The sequence below is a fragment of the Limanda limanda genome, chromosome 23 (assembly GCF_963576545.1).
Source record: "Limanda limanda chromosome 23, fLimLim1.1, whole genome shotgun sequence".
Lineage (NCBI taxonomy): Eukaryota > Metazoa > Chordata > Actinopteri > Pleuronectiformes > Pleuronectidae > Limanda > Limanda limanda.
In genome coordinates, this window is record NC_083658.1 from 9,886,412 (window position 1) to 9,912,154 (window position 25,743).

Genomic DNA, 25,743 nt, shown 5'->3' on the forward strand with positions numbered 1-25,743 from the left:
GGCCCAAGCCGAGATTACTTTACTGTATCAAACATGTATTCTGCTCAGTAGTTCTCCTCTCTCAGTCACTGTCTGCTTTGTGGTAAACATATTCAGGCTGGTCGGGGAGAAAAACTGGAAATGGTTGTAAATCCTTGGTAAACATGTTTATGATGCTGCAGGCTGAGCCATTCCTTATCCAAATGGACTACCAGCAGAAACCTCCAGCCTCGGCCATATAGTGCAGTCAGTCATCTGTGTTAGAGGATACTCCATCACAGAGATACACTTCATCTGAGCTCCATTAACACACACAGAGGGAAGAACAACAAACTTTGTGGCTCCGTGTCCTGTACGTGTATGAGGAGAATTTCGTCTGTGCTGCTCAGAATTACTCAAAAACCTCCAATTAAACATGATACACACACACGCACACATAAAAAAAAAAGACCATCTATGTGTGGATATTCACAGGAATGTGGCATGATGCAATCATTGCTGAGCCTTTAGAGTTTCTCACGTGTGTGTGCGTGTAGAAGAGCCCTCGTCCTGATTTCCACATACGGTAAAATCCGTAGGGGGGGGTTACAAACCTTTTGTCTGCACACAAACTCAAGAATAATGGAGGAAGAATGAGAGTACAGAGCTTTGTTTCCTCATGACTTTGCTCCCCAAAGAAATACGGCCTGGTTACACCGTCATTATTCACAAAGGTCATGCCTGGATACCGAATAGAAATTGCTGATGAGGGATGGGTCGAAATAAAGGATCAAATAATGCGATATTAAAAAAAGGCAAGTGCTCATATTGACGAGGAATTTATCTTCAGTTAAAAAAAACATCTTTGTACAGGGTCTCTAGAGGTTTACAAAAGGCTGAGCACACATAAAGTACAGATGCATTATGTTTACAGGCGACACTCATCCAGACACAAATACACCACAACTAATAAATACAGACAAACAGTATATACAGCATTTACAGAGCACAGGGGCTGAAACGGTGAATCAGCTGCAGGAAATGTTTTCAGGTTGCTTTTTTTTTTTTAAATGAAGGAACCACTCTGTGACACTGACGAGACAATACACATTGTGTTGGCATGCAATTCCATCTACAGGACAGCAGGGGATTAGGGCTGGGTATCAAACCTCATTACTTCTCCTCAAGAGAGAAACAGCAAAAACAGACGAGTTGTCTTTAAACGGATAAGCTGATACCAGATATTAGAAAATGGTCGAACCATACCCAGTCCTACAGTGAATAGAAATCTATGGCTACTGAATCCACATGCTATAATGATGTTCATAATAATATCACTTAAATTTCACAAACAAGTGCTGAGATTCATCTCTCAGACGGGAGGCAATGGGAAATACAGCTTCTCTAACAAGTGGCAGGAAATGTTACAGCTGTTTCAGAGTGATGCATTGGGATTTATTAATCAGGATATCACACTAACTGGGATCCCTCTGTAATAAGACCATGGGTGGGGACTGGCAAAGGATTGTTACTGGTCCAGTCCACTTTAAGACACCGAGGGGAGGGATTCAAACTGCTGCCAGTCGGGATGCTGCACTTGTCTTCAGTGATCGCCGCTCTGTGGATTTTTCTAATCATCCTAATGTTGGGAGACTCAGTTCATGCAGGCTGATTGGCTGTCTGGACTTAGTGCCTCTCTATGATTGGCAGTTTGTGGGGATGCTTCCTCAGCCTGGATCCTGAATGATGGCAGACAAGAGACATGAGGTTAGTTGTCAGTTTTGCTTCAAAAATTAAAGTGATAGACTTTGATGGTGGCATTTAAATCCTTATCATTGTGTCTTGCCTTGTAAAAGAAGTCCAGAGCAATCAATCTATATAAATAATCCAAGTGACCATTCAATTCATTGGCAGGTTTTGTTGTTTTCGTGTCTCTTACTGTGCTTCGTCGGGTTCTGGTATCCAGGAGTCTGAAAGGTCCGGTTGGTTGCAGGACCTTCACCCTCTCCTGTGATGGCGCGCACCTCCAGCCTGTAGAGACTGGCAGGGTGTAGGTCTGACACCACCAGAACGTTACCGTCCTGAATGTGAGGAGAAAAGAAGGAAGAGGAGGAGGAAGAAGAATCGTAAGGAAGCTGAAGATTAAACGGGATTTCAAGCATTTGCCAGCCCAGTGGACACTGCGATTTGTCCACAGGGAAAATACAAAACTAAACCTGCATTAGAAATCAAAGAAATCAAATAAAAAGAGGAAATGAAAAGAGGTCTCTTTTAGTCCCATTCTCGTCATTAATTCATGCTTGAATGGAAAGAAACAAACACAAATGAAACTTGATACCAGAATGACAAATAGATGTCATTAGATGACAATTCTGAAATGGATGTGAAATTGAAAAACCTGAAAGGGATCATTTTCAGTTTCAGTGTAGCTGCTTGATTAATTTGTTTTTTTCATTTTCCGTTTTCTATTAAATGGATTTTCATGTGACATTAAATTAAATTTTGTCTTTTTAATAGGGCTGTTGCAATTTGCCCCAGTAGTCATTTGTATTTATATTCATATTTGCAATGTTTTTCCAGTTGAAATCATTTTGCATAATAGTGCCTGCTGTTCAAGAACAGTGGATTACATGAAAGTGAAAATCACACATCATTTTTTAAACAAGCTCCCCCAGTGCACCCCTTGCAATGATTCTGAATATAACCAAAAATAAAGTCTGAAAAATGTATTTGAATTGCGTCTGTTGGGGTTTATTTATTCATCTTATATTTGATGATCCAACTGTCTGTAAATATTTTGAAGCATTGAGTCGAAAATCAAATAAAATGTCAAAATAAAGCAATGAGTATGATTCTGGCCTTTAACAGAAGTCAAATGTAAATATATTGAAATATCCCTTAGGTGTAATCTAAACTGATAAACCTGTACCGTGCGGCTCTTAAAAATGATGACTACTGTGTCTTTTGGTTCTCATTATAAGGGAACGTACCAAAATAGAGATTGTGTCATTTGTACACGTCTAAAGAATTCTTTCTAGAAAACATCCTTGGAAAAAATTGAGAAATATAATGTTGCTATAAACCTTTCTGTTTGCTGAAACTCTCAGGTTCCAAGAAAAAATCAAATGCCACGACTTCATTGTCCTGAATGGTAGCTGTTGAAGAGTTGAACAGTTGCACAATCCGGCTAACAACCACACAGCATCCCACATAAGTATAAATCTCACGAGACTCACGACAGGGACGGCAACACATGATGATCAGAACAGTGGAACTTAATACCACAGGTTGGAATCCTCCTTTCTTTTACTGAACATGAAATTCCAAATATAGAGTTTACAGCGGTACTGACCGGGGGTAGGATCTGGGACTGGGAGATGAGGCTGTGAGGCAGCTTGTTGTTGCTGTGGAGGTTAGTGGGGATGAGCTCCGTCCAGGTCACCTGGTAACCAGTCAGCTGCTGGTGGGACAGGACCCTTAACAAATCCCAGCTGAAGATGGCTGTCACGTTGCCTACCCGGACCTCAAAGGATGCTGTCAGGTTGGTTGCCTTCAGCAGGACCTTCTGAGGGGACGCTGCTGGAGGGAAAAAAAAAGCACAGCCCCGGGGGTTAAATGGTGAGCAAGGTAAAACCCAAACTACATGTACAGTATCTTCAAAATCAAAGTTTCCAATTGTCTCACGTGTTTCTCCGGGGCAGGAGATGGGACTCGGACTCTTGGCCTGAACGGTGGCACAGGAAGGAGTGAAGAAGCTGATGCTTTCTGCCAGAGGGCGACTCTTCTTGCTGATCGGCTGCAGGAGGACTTTATACTTGCAGGCGAAGAGCAAACCCTGCAGGCTGACAAAGTTGTCCTGGAGCAGACAAAGACAGAACATCATCATGGCTGGTCCCCAAAATGCCAGACCCCAAATTACAGAGTTTGACCACTGTCATACGACAATTTGCATCATATGCTCATCATTTTCTAGACCTTCATGTGCATAGGGGCCAATCTTGCTATGTTACCTGTGAGCTGGTCTTCTCCATGGGTCTGGTCTGGTTGTGTCCACAATACTCTGGTGCCCACTGGATTCTGTAGAACTCAACTGAAGGATCTAGTCACAAAAAAAAAACCTTCCTGTGACAAAAGGTCTAAGGCAGCAGGTATGTAAAGGAGGAAAATCCCATCTTAACCAGAGTCAAAAAGAAGTCAACAACAATTGATTAATTTCCATACACCCTCAAACTAATACTAGAAAACAAGTATATTATTTCTTTATGCTAAATATGTCCTTGACTTTACTTATCTATGCACTCAACACAGATATTGATTATCTACAAACTGTATCTTCTAATCAATGCTGTAAATATACTGTTCAGTTACACTGTTGCATCTATTGCATTTCCGTACATCCTGGGACATGTGGCTCTTATAGTCTAGTTATTTAGACAAATTAAGACAAATTGTGATTCCTGAATATGGCCTCTACAAATACATTGTATTGCAAATTGACCATTGGTTTTAATGGTTGTACGTCTCTGTATGCTGACCAGGCTATACACTGATGACCAGTCCACTGACACCTAGGGCACCCTCAAAGGACACGCGAAATAGATAGTGGATGGATGGAAAAACATTTTTATAAATAAACCACCCAAAAATCTTTTGTGCTCTTTTGCCTTCACTTGTTGGTCAAATTAGGAATCTGTGGTGCTTCTGCCCTGAACATAACATAACATTATCATAACCATATCAGAGCTACAATTTAGTTTTTCTGTGCACATACATACCAGGGCTGCTCTGCCAGTAAACGTGAACCCGGAGCTGTCCGTCCTGGTAGAACGGCGTCCCCACATCCAGAATGTCTCCTGTGGGCTTGCTCGGGGCGGAGGTTGTGGCTTCAAGAAAGACAAAATACAATCAGCCGACATGTTTCTGAAACTCGAAATGCTTGGTGAGGTTGTGTCCAGATTTCTACGGCATACTGTGTAAATCCAGATGTGTGTGTCTGTGTGTGTGTGAGAGGGAGAGAGAGATATTTTGTACTATACCCTGGTAATGTCAATCAAACACCAAGTCATCCCTCACAAACCAACTTAGCTTTTTAACTGGCAATATGTTATGTAGAGGTTACCACAACTGAGTATTAGGGCTATGTTGACGGAAACATTTTAGATTTTAAGAATAAAATCTAAATATGACCAGATAAAAGTTGTAATTTTGCAAAATAAAAGTCACTATTTTAGGCCATGAGAATGTCATCCTGTGGTTTATGTTAAAATGAGGAACATGGAGTATTGCATGAAGTTATTCTTAGTTTCATAGTTTCACAACGAGATTGATTATACAGGCTGCTTATTGCCAATTTTTTTTTCTGGTAAAATCACATGTTCATTCTTGTGAAATTCTGATTTGTTTTTCATAATATTTCGACTTTGTAATATAATGACTATATAATTAAGATCTCAGACTTTTTTTATTCAACATGGCCCGAATGCTCCCTATTAATTTTCAATATATGACCTTGCTTTTTTTACTCTTTATCTTGAGCAGGGCTGATCAACACTTCTACTAAGCAAGAAGTGGGCAATAACAAATCATTTCCGCCATTTTACAATGATGCATCAGCCTGAAAACATTCATGTCCATAGTTGTTAAAAACATGTCTTTTCTTTTTTTTCTTCTTCTCCTTCTTCATAATGTCAGCCTGTCATTTTGAAAGGCACCATGACATTTTGAATTAAAGTTGAAAGATTATTCCGCTCCATCGCTCTGATAAGTTGGAAGGGCTGAATGATGAGAATATGTCTATGTGGCGAAGCTTTGAAATATGAAGGATCAAAGAAGTAAACTTTGAAGTCAGAAAAATCAGTCTTTAACCCCCAAAGGTGTTTTTTCTTAAAACTATTCCCATATACGTATGAGAAAAAAATCAAAAGATCATAGAAATGCATTTAGGAGGAAACATTTTGAGCAGGAGGGCTGCTGTTTTTTAAGAAACTATTTTAACCAAGCTGTCTTGCATGAGATAAGAAGACATTTTCTTTTCTTGTACGTCGTGTCAAAGATATCAAGCTGTACGATCAAAACGTGAAAGTCTCCTCACTGCGCTGTGTGTTGAAGTTCAGGACAGCTCGGGGTCCTTTGAGTTGAGTCTGTCCCCAGTAGGACACAGCCTGGACCTCCACCCTGTAGCTCCTGTTAGAGCGCATGCTGTCCAGCTCCACTTGGCTCTGCTCACACACACGCACAGACATAAGTTCAATTACATTTTATATTTCTTGGAGGTTTTCCACACGCAGAATTTTCAGCCACAGCTCTTGACATCACTTCAAACATTACATCCTCAGAGGTGAAGTCTTTAAGCAATCCGTCGAGCCTCCTGCGCTTCTTGGTCCCATTCTGCTTATTGTTTAATGCTTTCACAACTTCCTGCCATGCGTCCAAACTATGCATAAAAGTGTTTTCACGCATGAAACAAACCGTGGACGGACTACATTTTGATTCACGGCTCATTTCACACCAGCTATTTTGGTTTCAGACTAAACTGAAACGTCTGAAGGTTCAGATCAAACAAGGATCTTCTTGTTTCTCCTTCCAGTGCTTCATGGGACACACACTGTTGTGGACATATCCCGCAAAGTTTCTCTGTTCAGTCTTGTGGCTTTGACTTGTTTTTGTAATTTTCCACCACAGATGAAATCAGTCAGGAGACTGATTTAAGTTGGCTCTATTTATTAAGTCATTCGTTTTGTCAGAAGTCAACTAAAACTCAAATGAACAGAAAGTAATATGAAATAAAAAAGGTTAGAAGAGCAAACATTTATTTGCTTTTAAGTCCCCTACTTTTCATCAATAGCATTTCAACCAAAGTCCAATATATATGTATATAATGCTTACACACAGTTAAGATAATAATTGATCTACTTCATGTTGGTGAAATATTTTTCTGATCATAGTGTTTGTCATTATCTGTCAGCAAAAATCTGTCTTTACACTAAAAAAAAATCACAATTATGATTTTTAATCTTGATATAATATTTGCTCATATTCAACATTCCAAGTGCTTTGCGATAATATATATATTATCCTGTGGCACTGTACAAATACAATTGAATTAAATATTGCCACACCCTTTTTGAGAAGTTATATAGTATATTTTTAGCAGAAGTTCATGTGTAGCTTAATCTATAGGGCCTGTCCTTCACAAGCTGTTAAAAGACAAAGCAGTAACAAGCATCCTCTGTACATTTCTGTCCTCACCCCTCTGACTGTCTTCCTCCTCTTGGTCAGGGACGAAGCGGAGGACTGTCCCACTGCAGTCCAGCTCCAGCTGACCTTGTAGTGGTGGACGGGGACGTCCAGGTCGGCAGGCGTGCTCCACTGGAGCCTGGCCGACACCGCCCTGCCAGGGCCGAAGCTCATGTTGGCCACTCTCAGCTCAGAAGGAGCAGGAGGACTGGGGGGGTCTGAGGGGTCAGAGTTATGGTTGTATGACAAACATGCACAACCCAAGACACCATTACTCTGCTACTAAACTTTATCTATTCATCAAATTCAATTTAATTAATTAATCTTTCTAAAACTCGGTTTCATTTGGTTCTCCCTCTAGAGCAGTCCTTCATTTCAAATGTATTGTATTGTGCTTGTTCTTTACATGGCAATAATGTGTATTATGAGTTCAGTTCTGGTGGAGGTGGGGGGGCTGGGAGAGCAGCCTCACCTGCACCACAGAGGATCGATCAGCGCAGGTAGCTGATTGGTCCTCACTGTGTGCAGAGCTTTTCATACACACTCATTGCAATCATCCTACCTGGTTTATTGCACTGAAAAGGTTTTCACAAAACAAAACTGAGTGGCTTTTGTATCATTTCAATATATTATACTGTATATATTTAAAAGATTTACTTAACTGGTGCTATTTTTTCATAAATTGCATGTCGGCTATCACAGAGGTCTGCCAATCTTCAGACCAATGTTAAAAATCTAAAGTTGTTGTGTTGTGTTTTTACTTTTAATTGCTAAGCAGGAAGTAAAAATAAAGAGAACGTAGATGAAGACATGTTCAACTATGGGCCCAGAGTTGCTGTTAAGCCCCGCCCCCATACCCAGTTAGTCATAAACATCCATGATCCTCCTCAGGTCCTCAAAGTCCAGATAAACAGTTATAGTTTTTCTGATCACTGGTCCATAATGGTTTACTCCTATACACCCAGTCTGGTAAGGAACTCTTCCAGCTCCATCAGCCCTCTCCCTGCCAGGCAGTTCTCAGATGCCCTCTCCTCTTATCTCATTAAAGTTACCCCCTGCTGCTCTGGGCACAGAGGAGCTGCCCGGTTACAGAATCAAATACACTATCGCCAATATTACTGACTTGATTTGCCCTTTATGTATTTAGAAAAGCAAAAATCAGGGCTCAGCAGTAGTTTAAAATGTTTAAATGGATAACTCTTGGGGTTTGGGTGGAAGGCGGTAGAGTGGAGTGTAAATGTAAAAAAATTAAATATCTCTTAACACCACCAGTCTAAAACCACTAAACACTCCTGATTCATATCTTTTAAAATCCATTTGAAGACCTGTCTCTTTGATTTAGTCTCTGAATTACCTTATGCAGACATTAAAAGCTTTCAATAATTTACTTATTTCCACTTATGGATGTCTTCTTTTGTTTATAATGTCCTCTTTAATCACATCACACACACACACACACACACACACACACACACACACACACACACACATGTCTGACCTCTGCTAGAGTGGATGTGCCTGCTGGGTGTGGTGAAACCTCTGGTCCCGTGGGTGTTGACGGCTGCCACTCTGAACTGGTACCAGCGTCCAGGCCGGGTGTCGGATAGCCTCACCCCCTGCTCTGTGGTCTATGGGAGGGGGGGGGGGGATCAGAAGGAGGCGGTTAAAAGAAAAGATGCAGCAGCACAAGACATAGCATTTATAAAAAAACTAAAAGCTAAAAAACATCAGTTCAAAACAAATACAATCAACAAAAAATTGGCAGGGATGAGAAGAAGATTCACAACAGTTAAACCAACAAGATAAGCATCTGTGAGCTTTCCAAAACAGTGTTTGTATGGTGCTCCTGATAAAGTGCTTGGTGAGTCAAGCACTTTAAGATCAAAATCTTCACGTTCAAAAGGTATTCCAGTGCTGGGCATGAGACTGGTGGGACAGTGAGGTCTAGAGAGGACATTAAGGGTTTGATGTTGTGTGTGATTCCGTTCACAGGCGAGTGAGATCACCACGCTTCATCAGTGCAGCATCATTACCTTTTACCCTCAATCAAAACATTCCTTTACAGCAAAAGCTTTAGAGGCTCACTGCCATCAAACCTAGAAGCACAATTACAAGGTAGAGTGCCGCCAGCAGACAACATCCAAGGTAAATACATATAGGACCAAACCCGATGGTCATACAACAGGACTTACACCCTTTATATTTTCACATCTGATAAAATGACATTTATTGGGTTGAGTGAACTAACCTGGGCCGCTCCCTGCCAGGGGGTGGCAGTGTCCTCGCTGGGCTGGATGCCAAAGTTCCACCTCCTCTGCAGGATGTAGACCACCGGCTCGGCTGAGATGTTGAAACGGGACGACCAGCGCACCACCAGCTGACCGTCGGAGAGTTCCTCGAAGCCCAGCTCTTTCCTTGGCTTCAGAGGAGCACCTGCGGAATAAACCATACACAATGGGGGCTTGGGATGATGTGTGGGATTGGGGGGTCGTAGGTCAACATGGTCAACACACCCCAGGATCAGGTTAATGTTTGATAAATGGCCCAAATCAACCTGCTGAGTCAGCAAAGCAATATATTTGATATAGACAAGTCTTTTTCCTGCAGTCTTTTTCCCCATGTAACCCTATCCACTGTAATTCTGCACATCTTAGGTATGTCCCAACACATAGGATATCTTGCTCCCAGTCAGCTTAGTCGATATCCCCTGGGTTGTGTGCGGATTTACAGCTTTCCACAGTGCCACAGTGTGAAAAGGCAAACCCCACTATACCCACATCTTTCTCCGCCTGCCATGTGTCACCATCACCGAGGCGCGAAGCTGCTGCAAACTCGCATTGTCTGTTTAGCCCCGGCTCTCTTTGATCCCTCTTCCGACAATGGGACCTAAGTAGGGCGAGCTCCACCTGACTCGCACTGTTTGTTAGCAGGCGAATTGGGAATTACATCATTGATCTGGGTACGGGCCCCGAGGAGAACTTGGGATGACATCTTATTAGGGTTGACAAGAAGTTTCCGACAGTTCAAATTTCACGGTAATTCTAATGCAGCTTCATCAAAAACAAAAACGTTGAAAAATGAACATATTTTTTAAAAATAAAAACCGTCACTGGCTTTTATCACTGACCTGCTACCGTGCAAATACGAGATTCGGCTCACCAGATCGATGGCATTCTAAATAAATATGTCTCTGTTAGATCCTCTGTCTCTACTAACCCTTGTAGAGGTCTTTGGGGGACTGGCAGGTGTGGCCGCAATCGTTGGAGCAGCATTTCTTCTGAGCCGAGCACTCCCGGTCGTGATCACAGCTCTCCACGCAGGCCGCCGCAAAGCCACTGGCTCTCTCCGGAGGTGGACAGCTGCCCTGCTTTGTCCCCAGCACTGACTGCAGGAACTCACAGCTGGTCACGCACTCCCAGTGCTTCTTGGGAAACACCCGCTAGTTAGATTGGAGGGAGACAGTTTCTAATGTTAATGTGGCCAACTTTTTGCATCCTGGATTATGCATTCATATGTATTCAATGAGAAGGATTGAGGAGAAGACACATGAATATACTTTTTTCTTATTGACATGAGAAAAGAGAACATTTCTGACGGTTTGAATGTTTAAAAAGTCCTGGTCAGAGTGAGTCTATAATACAACATCCATGCATGAGTTGAAATAATATGAAAAATATGTAAATCTGATTGAAATAATATTTAAAAAGATTTCTGATTAAGTTTAAAAGATTATTTAATGACAATATCATTTGACAAGACACAAACACAAACATTCTGAGTTCAATCTGGATGCAATCATTGAGGTGTTTGCATAAGACCCCTATCGTCTGTAGCCTGCTGTCCCAGCTCTACTTTTCCCAAAACAAGCTCATGCTTAATAGATTTTATATGAAATCAATAGTTCCACATAATGACCCGAGGCTGTTTTTCAGTCCATGAACACAACAGCATAGTGTGTGACTGTGTGTGTTGCATTGTACCTCGCACAGCTCTCTGCAATTGCTCTTCCTCTTCATCTCCCAGGTATCTTTGCAGGGCTCCAGGCACTGAGGAAGTGACAAGTGACAAGTGTTAATATGAGCTACAATCACATTTGAATAAGGAGATTTGGAGGTGAATCTAACTTTCTAGTTGATCAAAGGCAAAACATTTCCCTGGCAGCCAGCTTTCACTTATATTTGAATGAACTGCGTTAAAAGAGAATTTAATCCATCTAACATCTTTATTTCAGGTAACAATAACTCCTCCGACATGCTAAAGGAAATCACTCAGACTGAGAGTTTTGTTTCTAAAGCTTGAAGCACTGACCAGAGCAGGTCGGACCGAGGAAAAGCTTAACCTGTTCCTTCCATCTTCAGATGACAGCTTGCTTTTGAGATATATTTTTAAATCAACAACAACAAATATAGACAGTGGTAGAATAGAGCTAGTTTGATCATTTCTGAGCATATGGTCTTCTTCCTTCCACCTTTCCTTCTGTCCTCATAGTTCCTTACTTGACTCCCTTTTTCCTTCCTTTCCTTCCCTATATACTTCCTTCCTTCCCTAATTTGCTTCCCTATTTCGTGACTTGCTTGTTTCTTTATGTCCTTCCTTCCATTCTTTTTTCGTTCCCTCCTTACTTCCTTCCTTATTTACTTCTTTATTTACTTCCTTTCTTATTTCCTTCCCTGTTTCCTTATTTTCCCTGTTTGCTTCCTTTCTTATACATCTGTTCTTTTTCTCTTCATTCCTTTCTTTCTTTCCTCATATGACCTTCCGTGTTTCCTTATTTCCATCCTTCCTTATTTCCTTTCTTTCTTTCTTCCATCCATCCTTCCTTCCTTCCTCCTTCATTCAATATATTAAAGTGTACTATTTCCAGCTGTTGTGTATGTGGCTTGAATGTATGTTCTTTTAAGTAAATCATCAAAATCTTAGAAATATTGCCAAGGGTGTGACCTTGTCCTCAAAGTCATCTAAAGCCTAACATGAACTCAGGTCTAAGAATTAGGCTTATCCTTAAAGAAAATCGATGATAGTATTCCAGGTTATAAAAACACATAGGCTGTTTAAGCAATGGTAGGATTCAACAAGTAATATTTTGTATTGAATAATTTCGCTCTTCTATCTCGTCAATACGCTAATAAATGTAATCGAGCTGGAGTCACAGTTTAAGCATAGACACTTAAACGTAAGCAACGGCTGAAAAATGTTGTCCTGCATTCTCAGGCTGTTCTCAAGCCAGCCAACAGTTGACAGCATTGCCCTCTATACCGTAAGCAGAGGCAGCAGAGGAGAACGAGTGTACACTGATTGTAATTTCATGCTGTGGTGAGAAACAGTAGGGGGGTGGGGAGAGGGATGTACAGCAGCATCACAAGGACATGCCAAGATGTCTGAAAGTTGGAGATGCACCCCAAACTCTGAACAAACTTTTGTTTACTGAGGTCTGCAGGGAAGATACCGCCCTTTAGAGAAAGACAATAGGTCTCGACTATGGTCAACTATTATGATCTCCTAGGAATCCTCAGTGTATGCATATTGTGTTAACTTGGAAATATGATGGGTCAAATTATTTTTACTCTTATCATAAAAAAGCCTCATTCTAGAAAAGTAGTCCCATGGAGTGGGGCTGTGTAGCAAGCAGACCGAATTAGCATGGAGTCCGTTGGATAGCTCCTTTCGGGTTGAGGGCAAGTTTCTGCCTCGTGTGCAGGAGTTTAAATATCTTGGGGTCTTTTATGTTTTGAGTGAGTGTCAGACTGACAGGCAGTTTGCTGCAGTGTCAGCTCATGTGGACATCGCACTGGACTGTTGTGGTGAAGAGGGAAACGAGGCAGAAAACAAAGCTTTCGAATTTACCAGTTGAACTGCATTACAACACTCACCTGTGGCCGTCAGCTTTGAGCATTGAATTGAAATTGAAAGAACGAGAGCACGAATACCAGCAGGCCAAAATGGATTTGCCCCCTAAAGTGGATGGGCTCAATTTTATATTGTAAGGAGAGAGCAAGGAGTAGAGCCTCTGCTCCTTTCAAATTGAAAGGATCCAGTCAGGGCATTTTCTGGGCACCATCTCTCTGGAGGTTTTCCAACACTGGAGAGATTATATTCTGTGGCTACATTTATGCTACTGTGCAGTGTTTTATGTGTGTGTGGTAGATATAATAGTTGTCGGAAACTATGAATAAACTGGTAGGAAAAAGGCCGTCCTGTAAATATGGCTGCTGTTCCACACAAGCTACCGAAGATCCTAATGAGTTAGCCTCAGGCCGCTAACGTTGCCAGTTTGAGAGCTCTGCATCTCCCTGCTTCATAAACCACAACCCCCCCCCCCCCAAAGTCCTTCATGAGCCCAATCAGTGGAGCATTAAAGTATTCATATGGAAAATCCCACATGTATGTTCAATCGTCATAAAACGATGTGACAAGACTCCATTAACTCTGTAAGCCCGCGCCATTATTTTGCATTAATTGATATAATAAAAATGAATAGGGCTGATAGAAAGAATATTTTATTTAATAGCTCACTGTGATTATCGTTTAATTAAAATCACGATTCAGTTACCCTCAACCGACTCTGACATGAGGAATATAACAGGCATTGCACTGAAGCATAACCAATATTTTTATATTACATTTTTTCCCGCATCTGTAGTTTCCTATTTAGTCAACTATAGCATGGACATTTACTAACATGGGAACATTGGAGCTGTAATCATGTCAATGTGCATCATCCCTGCTGTGACAGTATTAGATATAGAAACAGATCCAGTGTTGCTTCTCAGTTGTTCTATGGATGATAGCTTCTGCCAGATAAATACATCTAATGCGATATAATGGTTATATCACTATACTATAATGGTAATGTTACATGTAACATAAGTCAATGTGCACTTATGACTCATCACTGCACAGGAGCAATGGAAATCTGCCAACAGTAAAAGCAGAGAAATGTTTCTTATAAGGATTATGTAACTCCAGGTCATTTCCAGGTCAGAATGTTGAATCCCCTTCAAAATAAGTAGAAGATGGTTTGTATTTATTTAGAGTCTTTCTAGTCCTGATGTCCACTCAGAGCTTTACACTACAGTTTTTTGCCACTCACCAATTCACACACACATTCATACAGTGCATCTATGAGCTGTACCTTTCGATGAGCTTTAAGGCAAATGGTGATATATAGCTAAGTTAGTTAATGGGATAAAGTGTACAAATAAATGAACGCTAAAAAGGTATCTACCAGGTGAAATTTGATGATTAAGGGAAACATTGTTCAAAGTAACTTCATTAACATGATCTGAGTAAGTGCTTCAAAACAAAGAGACTAATGCTTCTGCTTTGATTCATTTCATTGTAACTTTTTCTCTGCTTAACTGCATCATTACATAGCATAACATTATTATAACAGTGCTTTATTTCACTTTATTCTGACATCACCATGTATGGCCTACTTGCCGCTTAAAACAGATATGGTTTCTGGTGGTTTTAAGAAAGAGCCAAGGCAATGCATTATGAGTCTAAAATTAAAAAAGATTATAGTGATTATAAAACTTTTTCCCAGGTCTGGATGGTGTTATAGAATCCAAATACCATCGTTTGAACAGCAGCTCTATAGAAATCACAAGCTACTGGGGGTACCAGAGGAAAAATGTGTGTAGCAGCAGAAACCTGGGAAAGGTGTAGTTTCTGCATGAATCCAACTTTTTAAGTTTGACATCACCTCACGTTGACCAACAATATTTGAATACATACAGTATGTGCAATTTCTATTATAATTAGTAATTATTATTGTCCTGGGTTTTAGTGTTTTACTGCACTTGCCTTTTCTGGTTACTACAGAGCCTCAGACCAATGGTGTGTACAGGACCACTACAAGGTAAGAGCGAAGAGGGGAAAAACAAAAGTTGCTGCCAAATTGACACAGTGCAGTACAGCTATTGCTGCTGTGCAATGAAGAATGTGCTGAAGCATGTCTGATATCCCTGTGCCAGGCCTGCCATCTCCCATCTCCTCTGCCCTGTCTCCAACGGAGGACTTGTCAACTAATCCGAACTGACGCTCCCTCTCTCGTGCCATTCCCATTGGACCACTGCGTCCGCTTTACGCCCCATTTCAAGCTTAAATCAAGCATTGCCTTCCACTCTACCACAAATACAGCTGACTGCGGCGAACTTTGTGATGTGTTTGAGAGATCTGAGAAGAAACACCTCAGTTTCCATTTATAGGAAGACAAGAGATTTTTATTTTGTCTTCAAATTGAAATTGGTTTCGGGATCCAAGCTGATCTTTTAGGTCACAGAACATGACTTGTGTTTATTTGGCTGCCGCGCAGAGCTCTCCCTTTGTACGTGTGTGTGTGTATGTGCCCGCCTGATTTGTTTGTGTGTGCGTTTTGGCAGCAGTCGTGCACCACTCCTCCATGACCAACCAGAGATAATGGGGCGAACAACTTCTCTGCTGACCGTGCAAAATGCTGTTCTTGTGGTGCTCTGTTTGATTCACTGCCCAGACAAACCCCTCAGAGAGGAAATAGGCCCCATGTTTGTCTCTTGCTTCCTGTTTCAACAACTTGCATTGTCTTTGAAAGTGCTCCAGACCTTTAAACATCCACAGACAAGGCCAAGGAAGGAACCACGGGCAAATTATTTTGCAAGTATTTTTTTTTTCGGATTGAAAGTGTGACTTTGAGGCGAGGAGGAGAGGAAGAAAAGGATGTCTGGCTCTGAGTCAAACATCACAACAAGGCCGTAGGGACTATTGAAGTCCACTAATGACCGCTGAGTGCTACTGAAAGAAGGTCTTTGCACCACGGTCAATGCCAACTGTCTAGGTTGCGAGCTAAAAGGCCCATGTCAGTGCAAACACAAAATGTCTATTCACAGCCCTGATGCTACAGTAGTTCCATCTTAAGTCCTTTTCAAGGGCTCAATTGAAGTGCACTGTGTGGGAGTGGGTTGCTAATCAACACTGGCACTTGCAAATGGCTGTCTGCCTGGAGGAGATAGTGACAGAAGGATTAACAAGCACTCATTACCACCAGGGTCCATGAGGAAGACATGGGGCCAAACGGTCATGAGCCAAAGTGATGGGCTGTCTCACAGCAACAAGCCTCAACACACTTCTCATCAGGCCTCTCGGAGCTGTGGAGCTGGAGAGGGACATATCAACACTGGGGCTGCCACATTAGTGATTTTCTAATCCAAATAAAGGCCCCAGGAATATTTCCAAAACTAAATTTAGATCTATCGATCTATTCAGTAATAACTGGACTTTATATCGTACATTAATGTCTGTACAACTGCGACCAAAATCCAAAATTTTAACCTCAGGCAAAGTCTCCCTGAATTTCTTTTTGTATATTAGTAATTTGGAAGCAACAAAAGACGTCTACAATAAAGATGCCTCAAGACATGCAGTGAACTTTGGTTAATCTCCTGAAATGATCTGGAGGGGCTGTGAATGAGAAAGTCTCTCCTGCCAACCCTCAAGTAAAAGATCTCTATAATGTCCGAGTGAGCCCATGGGAAAACACAGGATTCCCCCGTGAGCAAATCATTGATGACATTTCTAACACGCGAAAGATGCAAAACTGGAAAAAAAAAACACATAGAAGATGCTGACAAAGATGTCAACTTGGAAGGACGAGATTCTTGAGCATGAACATAAAAAACTAAAACATACGCCTCCATTAAGCCTCCTAATTCCTGCTGATTTATCCAAAACTTAGTTGATGCTATAGGTTTGTCATGAATAACACATACAACATAAACAACCTGTGTTTATGTCCGAACCACTTCTTTTAATAGAAGAAAATAAATGTAAATTCATAAGCATACATTAAAGCACACATTTCCCCAATATGCTGCCTGAAACATTAGCTAGTTGTTACTTTGCTGCACTTGTGTTGCTAACACTGACCCACAACACCATCCACAAACCCCTTCAAATTTAAGGTTTGCCAATTTAAGCATGCAAATAACAGTGATTGAGGTGAAAGGACCGTTAATACAAGCAAAGTCGTTTTTACTTCCGCAGCATCCAGACGATCATGAGAATCAAAACCCCAATGATCAGCTGTCACGTCTCAAAACAAACAATGCCTCCGAACAAAGCAACTCGCACGGCTGACGTAGTCGAGCTGCAACTTCCACAAAACCCCCCAAAAAAACGACCTTTGATCAAGTCGCCACAGACACGATGAAAACACTGCAACTGAGTCGCAATACTTCAGAGAGCACCTGTCAGCCCCGGCACATTTTTACTCTGCAGTAAATACATTTAAGAGAAGTGAATTGACTTCACATCACAACATAAGAGCCTTTCATTTCATTTTAGCCATGGTTAAACAGGAGTGTAATTTGAAGGGGGAGCGTCAAACCCAAAGCTCCTAAAAAGTGCAGTTAGAAATCAGGAAGTAAGTTTAAGGATGCTTCTATCTATCTGTCTGTCTGTCTGTCTGTCTGTCTGTCTGTCTGTCTGTCTGTCTGTCTGTCTGTCTGTCTGTCTGTCTGTCTGTCTGTCTGTCTGTCTGTCTGTCTGTCTGTCTGTCTGTCTGTCTGTCTGTCTGTCTGTCTGTCTGTCTGTCTGTCTGTCTGTCTGTCCGTCCGTCCGTCCGTCCGTCCGTCCGTCCGTCCGTCCGTCCGTCTGTCTATCTATCTATCTATCTATCCATTCGTCTATTTTATCAGTTCCATCAAATACACATATGATCTGTTCCTTTTACTTAACTTGTTCAGAGCCCATTCTAAACCTGCCTGTTTTAAATTTGGCTGTTTGCTTGACCTGTGGTAATGCTACTTGAGAATTATCATCCCCATTTACATTGCATAGCTGTTGTATAAAGAGTCTATGGTGAAGAGTGAAGTATGAAAACTGTGTGCTCATCCTACCTGGTTTATCTAGAATGAAGATTATTTTTTTTGTAAAGGTTTTTCATCAAATGAAACTGAATTGGCTGTTTTACTATTCACGTGTGTGGTTTATAGAAACTTTTGAATGATTTACTTCTCTGGTGTAATTTACAACCTTTCCTGGGTAGTTCAGCTCGATGTGAAGCATCACAACAACAAAATGTACGTTGTGCTTTTACTTTGAAGACAACTTGCTACTGAGGACTATAACTGCTGTACTAAGTAAGACGTTGATAAGATGAACGTGTTTCAAGATATACATTCCACAATGAGACAGACAGACACAGCCTTTTGTGGTATGAGTAGATACACGTAGCTACTCTGATCTTGTTCTATTTTAACTATGTAAGCACATGAACCACTAGTATGATGTTAATATCCCTCTGCCTCATATGAAACAGCAAGTCCATGAACTGATAAAGACACTGCTGTCCTCAGCCTGTGATAGGATGAAGCCACTCCTGGTACCATGAACTAATTCACGCTGCCATGAAAAGGTTCTCCTCCCTGTGATCGCTCATTAGCGGCCCGGCGTATCTCCTCTTTACACGCTCTTAATAATGCAGCTGGGGAGACGTCTAATGCACTGATATGTCACCACAATTACCCATCACTGGGATCGCATGGTTACAAAAGTGAGAGGCTGCTAAGGCGTGTTAATATCGGCGTTGCTCAACAAGAAGACCATATTCCTCGTGGGGGCTGTTAAATATCAAAAAAACTCCAGGGGTAAGTAGTCGCACAGCCAGAGTGGAATATGATTATCCGAGGGTAATTTCATGAACGTTAACGCGGGGGGAAAGCTTTATGATATAAACATTATATCGTGCTTTCCAGGCAATGTATCCCATCCATTATTGACTGCCTCTTTCGTGAGTGTTGGTGTATTGGCTGGGAAAAGTGCGATGATGTATGGCACGTCCGAGAGAAAAAGGGCCAAGTCTGGCGATGAATGATGGAGTCGAGAAATGGGTAATAACTACTACAGTGCACCAGCATGCATCAGTACATACAGGTCTGTACGTGCACACACACACACACACACAAGGCACACTGTCACTGGTTTGCATGTGCAGTGATTTATTGCGGCAAAAGGCACACACACACACACAAACACCCACACCTACACACACATAATGTGCCTGCATATAGAGGTAGAGTGATTTATTACACTGGAAAACACCGGTCCAACACAACTTTCAGTCTCTACACTGATCAGACAAATGAAACACATATAAATGCACAGATGATGCGACAGGTATGTAAAAGTGAACACACAATGTCGTGTATAGCGCTACAAAATGAGAGCTAGGGGTAGCCTGGGGTGTTCGACATTTTGTTTTCGGCATTTACGACCTCCACCGAGGAAGTTGTGTTGCACCCCCTTGTTTGTTGGTCAGCAGGTTTGGAGAGATATGATTCAAGAAAGAACCCGTAATCAGGCGTATTGACGAGACTGACATTTATGTGTGTTAACAATCTGGTGCAGCTTCATTGAACTTAAGGGGACTGTTGAACCTTGGCGGAGGCATGGCTTCTACTGAGTGCCTTCCATCGTTTCCATCACTTCTCTATCTTAGGTATCTGTGAACTCTGGAGTAGTTTGTACGTCAGGCATAAACAAAGCGGCAGTGATGCTTTTTATCTGAGTAAACCAAATCCATCATGTTTACCATCTTTAAAGCCGGCTACAGGAAACGACCTTGTCCATCGACTGCTGATAGGAAACAGGAAACAAAGAGCGGCGCCCTGCTTTTAAGTCTGATGTTTTGTTGACCCCTCTATCCTCCCCGACCTTGTCCCTCGGTGGACTTTCCGCTTATTTCACCCCCTCACATGACTTCCTCTTTTGCTTTCAATCAACACGAGTCATGTAGTGCTACGGCTGCTGGACAGAAGTGATGCTGCAGTTCAAGTTACCTACCTTTGCACACTGTTTATGATTTTGACACCAGCCCAAGGATCCATTATTCTAAAGAGATAAATGAAAAAGAGGGAGTCAAAAGACAGAATCACAAATAAATACATTGTTGTAGGTTAATTAAGTGCAGAGGAATACATTATTCCTTAATGATAGGTTACCAATGTCAGGGCCCAGAGACAGGCAACATAATTACAGTTCACTCAGGGAACAGCACAGAGCTACAGGGTTCACAGAAGTGCTCTTCTTCTGTATAAAGACAAATGAGTGTTTTTCCTGCACAGTTTGTGAGACTCTGTGTCCTTCATGGCTCTCCTGCTGCGAGCCTGAGGGCATTCCTTGGAAAAAATAGTGAGTGCAGAACCAGGATCATTAATCAAGTCACATGAGACGGTGGCCCAATAGATTTCATTTATTTTATTTCATTATTTACAGCATGACTAAACTAGTGTCTCATCAGCACTGCTGTGTTCTAATCATTGGGATTTTTTTGTGTGTGAAATGGACACTCACCAGTGTATTCCTTAAAATATTAATGAATAATGATATATATATATATACAAAATCCATCTCTCACCTCCTATCTTAAATCCTCTATATAATCTATTTGTTTTCGAACATTATAGAATATCACTGGCATTATTCTATATTATTCAATGTCATCAAATCCCACACACAACCAGAAGCAACAATTTGTCCAGTTCTTAATACTTGCTGGAAGAAATGTTACACTGTGTTCGGGGGCAGCAGGATCGTGGATGTCGAATTGATTCAGTCAAAATAAGCAACAGAATGTTTGTGTGTGTGTGTGTGTGTGTGTGTGTGTGTGTGTGTGTGTTTGTGTATCCGTGGTAATGAAAGAGTATATCATCCGGTGCTACAACTCACTGCTTTGTTTTAATGAAAGCTCAAAGAAAAAAATAACCAAAAAACACCCTACATCATATTCTGTGAAAACAACTCTCTCTATAACACCTACACAAGGCCTGTATTAAAACGGTTCCGGTGCCTAAACGGAGCCAGAACCCAGCAGAAATTAATGCCGAAATTGAAAGTTGAAATATAAAACATTAACTATAAACAGAATACCTAACTTAAATATACAAATATGAATATATGCAAAAAAAAACATTATAAAAACCTTCAATTACTACAATATTTTAACACTAAAGTTTCATTGATTTCGGCATTGGCACTGAACCAATTTGTCTTATATTGAGGTAATTCCTCAGGCTCTGGGCTAAATAAGTTGCATTTAAGGTTGAAATATTGTCGGTTTTCTTTTCTGGGTTTGATGACAATAACAACAAATCATCAAGATTAAAGAAACGATCCTCAAATGTGCACGGGGAACACAGAACCATCCTCCATCATGTACTCACACTGAGGCTGGCATTACAGACTGCTGCGGGTGCTGCTGATTGGACACGAGAGCATGTGGCCTTTCAGACACTGACATTTGCTCCGTCAATAAATAAATAGAGCGTGATTGATGGAGAGCTGAGTTAAATTGTCTCCTCTGGGGCCCGGGGATTAGTGGAGTGAAGGTCTCTTCCTCTCTCTCAACTTACTCAAGTCGAACCGAGCCGCACTCCGGCAAATCACCGGGCGATGCTCCAGTGGAGCCGCTCACACAAAGTTGACCAGGCAGCTCTCAGCGGTGATAATAATTATATCGGGACACTGTGACTGCTTGGGTGCCAATTGGTGTGTGGGCTTATATTCCTTATTGTAAAAAATCCCCAAACACACCACATGGACCTAATTAGGTGAAGAATACCAGTGGATGTTGCCCTGAAAGGCTTCTCACTGTGTAATCTAAAGAGCCAAGACTGGTTGACAACCAATTAAATGGGCAAGTCCCTCTGTGGCCCAGAAGACTTCATTATACCCCCAGTGCCCTGTGTGGCAGTTAGTGTGTGGCAATCTGACTGCAGACTAATTTGCTAATGATGATGCAAATTGTAGGGAAATAAATCATAATAATTCCACTGATGTCACACTAAGATTTGACGAAAACAAATGAGTTTGTATATCCACGTCTGGAGACCAGTGTACAGTGTGTGGAGACAGTCGTATACAAATGTGGATATTGGCGCACGTTTTTTTATGTTATCTCCTGAAATTCTTGGGAGTAGAATCACAGCAATCATGCTAAAAAAAAAAAAAGATAAGTCGACTGTCAATTCAACTTATTATTGTGGGAAATAGGTGAAAATTACCAGTGGTTGGTTATGGAGCAACATAAACTACAGCTTTGATACTGGATAGGTGAGCAGGGAGACACTTTACAATGTCATTTAACAACCTGTACACTTTGGATGAAGGATAGTCACAGAGATGTACACAAATCCGGAGTGGGTAGAGCTCCAGTGGATCCAAATGGATTCCTAATTCCAACAACCACATCTAATTACTACACCATGTATTAAAGTGGCCACAGAGTGTATATTGGACGGCCAATAAGAAGTGACTTTAACAAGGTCTTTAATAGCGGAGTTTACAGGAAATGTTGAAGAAAAGGAACCAATTGCTGATTGGCATCACAACAATCATCTGAGAGTTTTGGATTGGGATGAATACCACATTAAAAATGTGATATTGTGTGGACCTAAAAAAACAGCATGTGCTTTTAAACTGAAAGTGCAGCATAGATAGGGACTCTGGCGCCTTTGGAAATGTGGGGTTTCTCCACACAGCTCAACAGCTCTGTTACACAATAAATAATCATAAACCGTGGTATGTTTCAGGGCCTTTTCCAGCACTGGGTTCCCCCGGAATCTGGAAAACATTCACAAAGACAGTTCCAAATTTTGTCTGAGTGGACCAAAGCAATAAAATGCAGACGCAAAGGCCCACAACAAACCTGTCCTGTTGTTTCAGTGGACAGAGAGGGACAATTGGACATCTACACTGACCCTGCCTGTCCCAACACTCAGAGGGTTGGAGGGATGATTCCAGTTATGGTCTGACCCAGACATCCTCCAACCCAACACATCCACATCCATGAGGTCAATGTGAGAGTGTTTCACACTCCAGCAGCCATCGATTTGGCATCTGGCCCGAACAAAACTCTCACTGACTCACTTCTCCTGAATGCCGGGCACTGTTAGGCAAAGAATTCAAAGAATGAAGAGCGTTATCTCAGATGCTCTTGGGTCTGAGGTGCAGATTTGACAACTTGGGGTTTGAACCAGTGGTACACCTCTAAAAGGTTAAAAGCATGCAGCTATAATGCAACAGAAAATCCCAGCGGTGTTCATGATTTAGCCTGATTTCTCCTTTTTTTCAGGACTGGACCATCATTCTGTGTTGTTATCATTGGTCTAAGTGTGTGCAGGGATGCTGTCACCATCACTCTGAAGCCGTGCTGCCCTGTCTGTGTGTGTGTGTGTGTGTGTGCGCAACTGTGTGTGTGTGTGTGTGTGCGTGCAACTGTGTGTGCGTGTGTGAAGAGACTGTTACTAAATGATCTGTATGAATAAGATAATCAAGATGACAAGTCTTATTTATAAACATGTAAGGCTTTCTGTCAACTCTATCAATTTGAATACGGACTTTTACAGCAGCAGTGCAATTAACCTATTATGAATAGACCTAAATATTACATATTCCGATAATGCAATAAGGTATTTTTAGATGAAGCCTGATGAATTAAAATCTAATTTGATTCACTGGCTCTTTAAAGCTGTGACTCACTACATAAATACTGTTAGCATCTTGTAAAGTTTTCCAGGACCAAGGATGCAGATCTCAGAAATGAGAAGTTTTGATTCAAGTCATTAGACTCTGTTTATTTTAATTATAGGACTTTTCGCCTTAGTTTTCTAACAATCCAAAGAGTGTAATGACTGAGAATTGTATCTTATTTTTAACAGGCTTTCCTTTTGATTAACACTTGTATCACTGTGCTGTGCATTTCTTCCTTCAAGGCGCTGCATGGTTTCCATATTCCACTATAGTGAGCTAATAAAGACAGATCTTAAAAGGAAAGATCTTCAATTGCCTTAAAAAATTAGCAGGGTTTGGGGTAGATAGATAACAAGAGGATATAAAGATAGTAGATATATATGTGTTGCTCTACACAGTAATACCTTACCATAGCCCGTTATTTTCCATCTTCATCATTATGTCTTGTTTGAGTCTCTAGTCAAGTAGTAGTTGCTCGAATACCTAAAAATAGGTTTACATACTTCATAAAACACATTTTTAAGGAAATCTGTGTCACGTTGAAGCTGATTGTTCTTCTGTATCAAACATATATAGGACTTTTACTTATTATTGATTTCACTCACTTCTGAATGAACCTTTCCTGACATTTGAAGGTATTGTGTTGTTATACTAGAAAATCTGCACTTTTACTTGAGTTACGTAAACATGAAGTCACTTGCTTGGTGTCCTCCTGTTTGCTAATCTAGTGACTAAATGTTCCCAGATCATCTTGCACCTTGCTAGGCCTATGAGGCAAATTGTGATCTGTGAATATGGGCTATACACATAAAATGTGATGATTGATGACAATGAAAGTAGACAGAATTACCATTTAAGTGTAATACAATTTAACAAATACCGATATGCTGGTCACTTCCTGTCTCAAAGGTCATACTTTTGACACATATGAACAGAAACAGATATTTCCAGCTAACAAAAGGAACAGGTATATCAACATCCAAAACACAAAATATCACTGAAACTGTCTTTATTATAGGAAACAATGTGGCCCTCCAAAACAGCTCTAATGACATTTGTCTACAAAAGACTATAGTCAGATATTTATTGTGTGGCCCTTATTTTTTCTATTGAATGAGTATCAAGACGATACATATTTGACTAAATTCCTGTCACCCTGCTGCGCGTAATTTCTGCGCGCTCCGGTGCCATGCGCGTCCTTACCTGGAGCGATGTGGAGAGCGCGGCCACGCTGTGGAGGCTGAGGCACCGCGACGCACACCTCGCCCTGGACATGCTCTCCGGCCACAACTCCTCATCCTCCGCCTCGTGCTTCCTGGCACACACGCAGGAGCCCAGGAGCAAAATAATCCACAGGGACGCGCTGCTTGTGGCCGGCATCCCTCTTCTTCGTGTCCAGGCTGCAGTAAGGGGGGGGGCTGTGGAACAAGGGAATGCAGCGGGGAGTAATCTGATGGAAGTCCAGCTAAACTAGACATTATATAGCCAAGGGAGGAGCTATACGATCTAGGCGTACACTGTTAGGGTCAGGATGCTGAGAGGCTTCGGTTTGCATCCCAGCATGAAGCTCTCAGTTCACTGGAGCCACAGCCTGTGCCATATATGTCACCTGATGCGAAACACACAGAATTGAACTGCAAAGACAAATATGATGGAATAGTTTGCTCAGCTTCATGACCTGTAGGTACAGTTTATGTGCAGGGCTAAATCCTTTGGACACTACAGGCAGAATTTTATTATTCAGTTCAAAAGTGAAGCCGAATCCTTTAATTGGTCGTTTTCATCTTGATTTTCAAAGCGATCTCATGATATTGTGAACAAGTTTGTATATTTTGTTTATCATGTCATCACAGTAAAACCAACAGGAACATGAACATGCTCATATTTGTGGTGAGCAGTGAACCAAACAAATCAGTTAACGTGAGAGTTGTTCATTATACATTTTTACGGCACCAACAACAAAAATATTTTACACTTATAGAGTTAATATACACCATGCAATCATGCAGTTGTAGTCTAAAACCTCAAGCAATCCATTGCACT

At 41.3% G+C, this 25,743-nt stretch overlaps 1 protein-coding gene across 1 annotated transcript; it reads right to left on the reverse strand.

Moving 5' to 3' along the window:
* Positions 1 to 1,637: 1,637 nt before the first annotated feature.
* On the reverse strand, positions 1,638 to 25,080 carry anos1a (anosmin 1a). Its single transcript, XM_061067250.1, has 14 exons — positions 24,904 to 25,080; positions 20,014 to 20,061; positions 11,175 to 11,240; positions 10,411 to 10,633; positions 9,443 to 9,627; positions 8,693 to 8,822; positions 7,207 to 7,412; positions 6,050 to 6,176; positions 4,734 to 4,841; positions 3,969 to 4,057; positions 3,643 to 3,814; positions 3,311 to 3,537; positions 1,898 to 2,039; positions 1,638 to 1,697 (listed from the first exon to the last, which is right to left on the reverse strand). The coding sequence occupies exons 1-14, from the start codon at positions 25,078 to 25,080 to the stop codon at positions 1,645 to 1,647; spliced, it is 1,953 nt and encodes a 650-aa protein (XP_060923233.1). The 3' UTR covers positions 1,638 to 1,644.
* Positions 25,081 to 25,743: the final 663 nt, after the last annotated feature.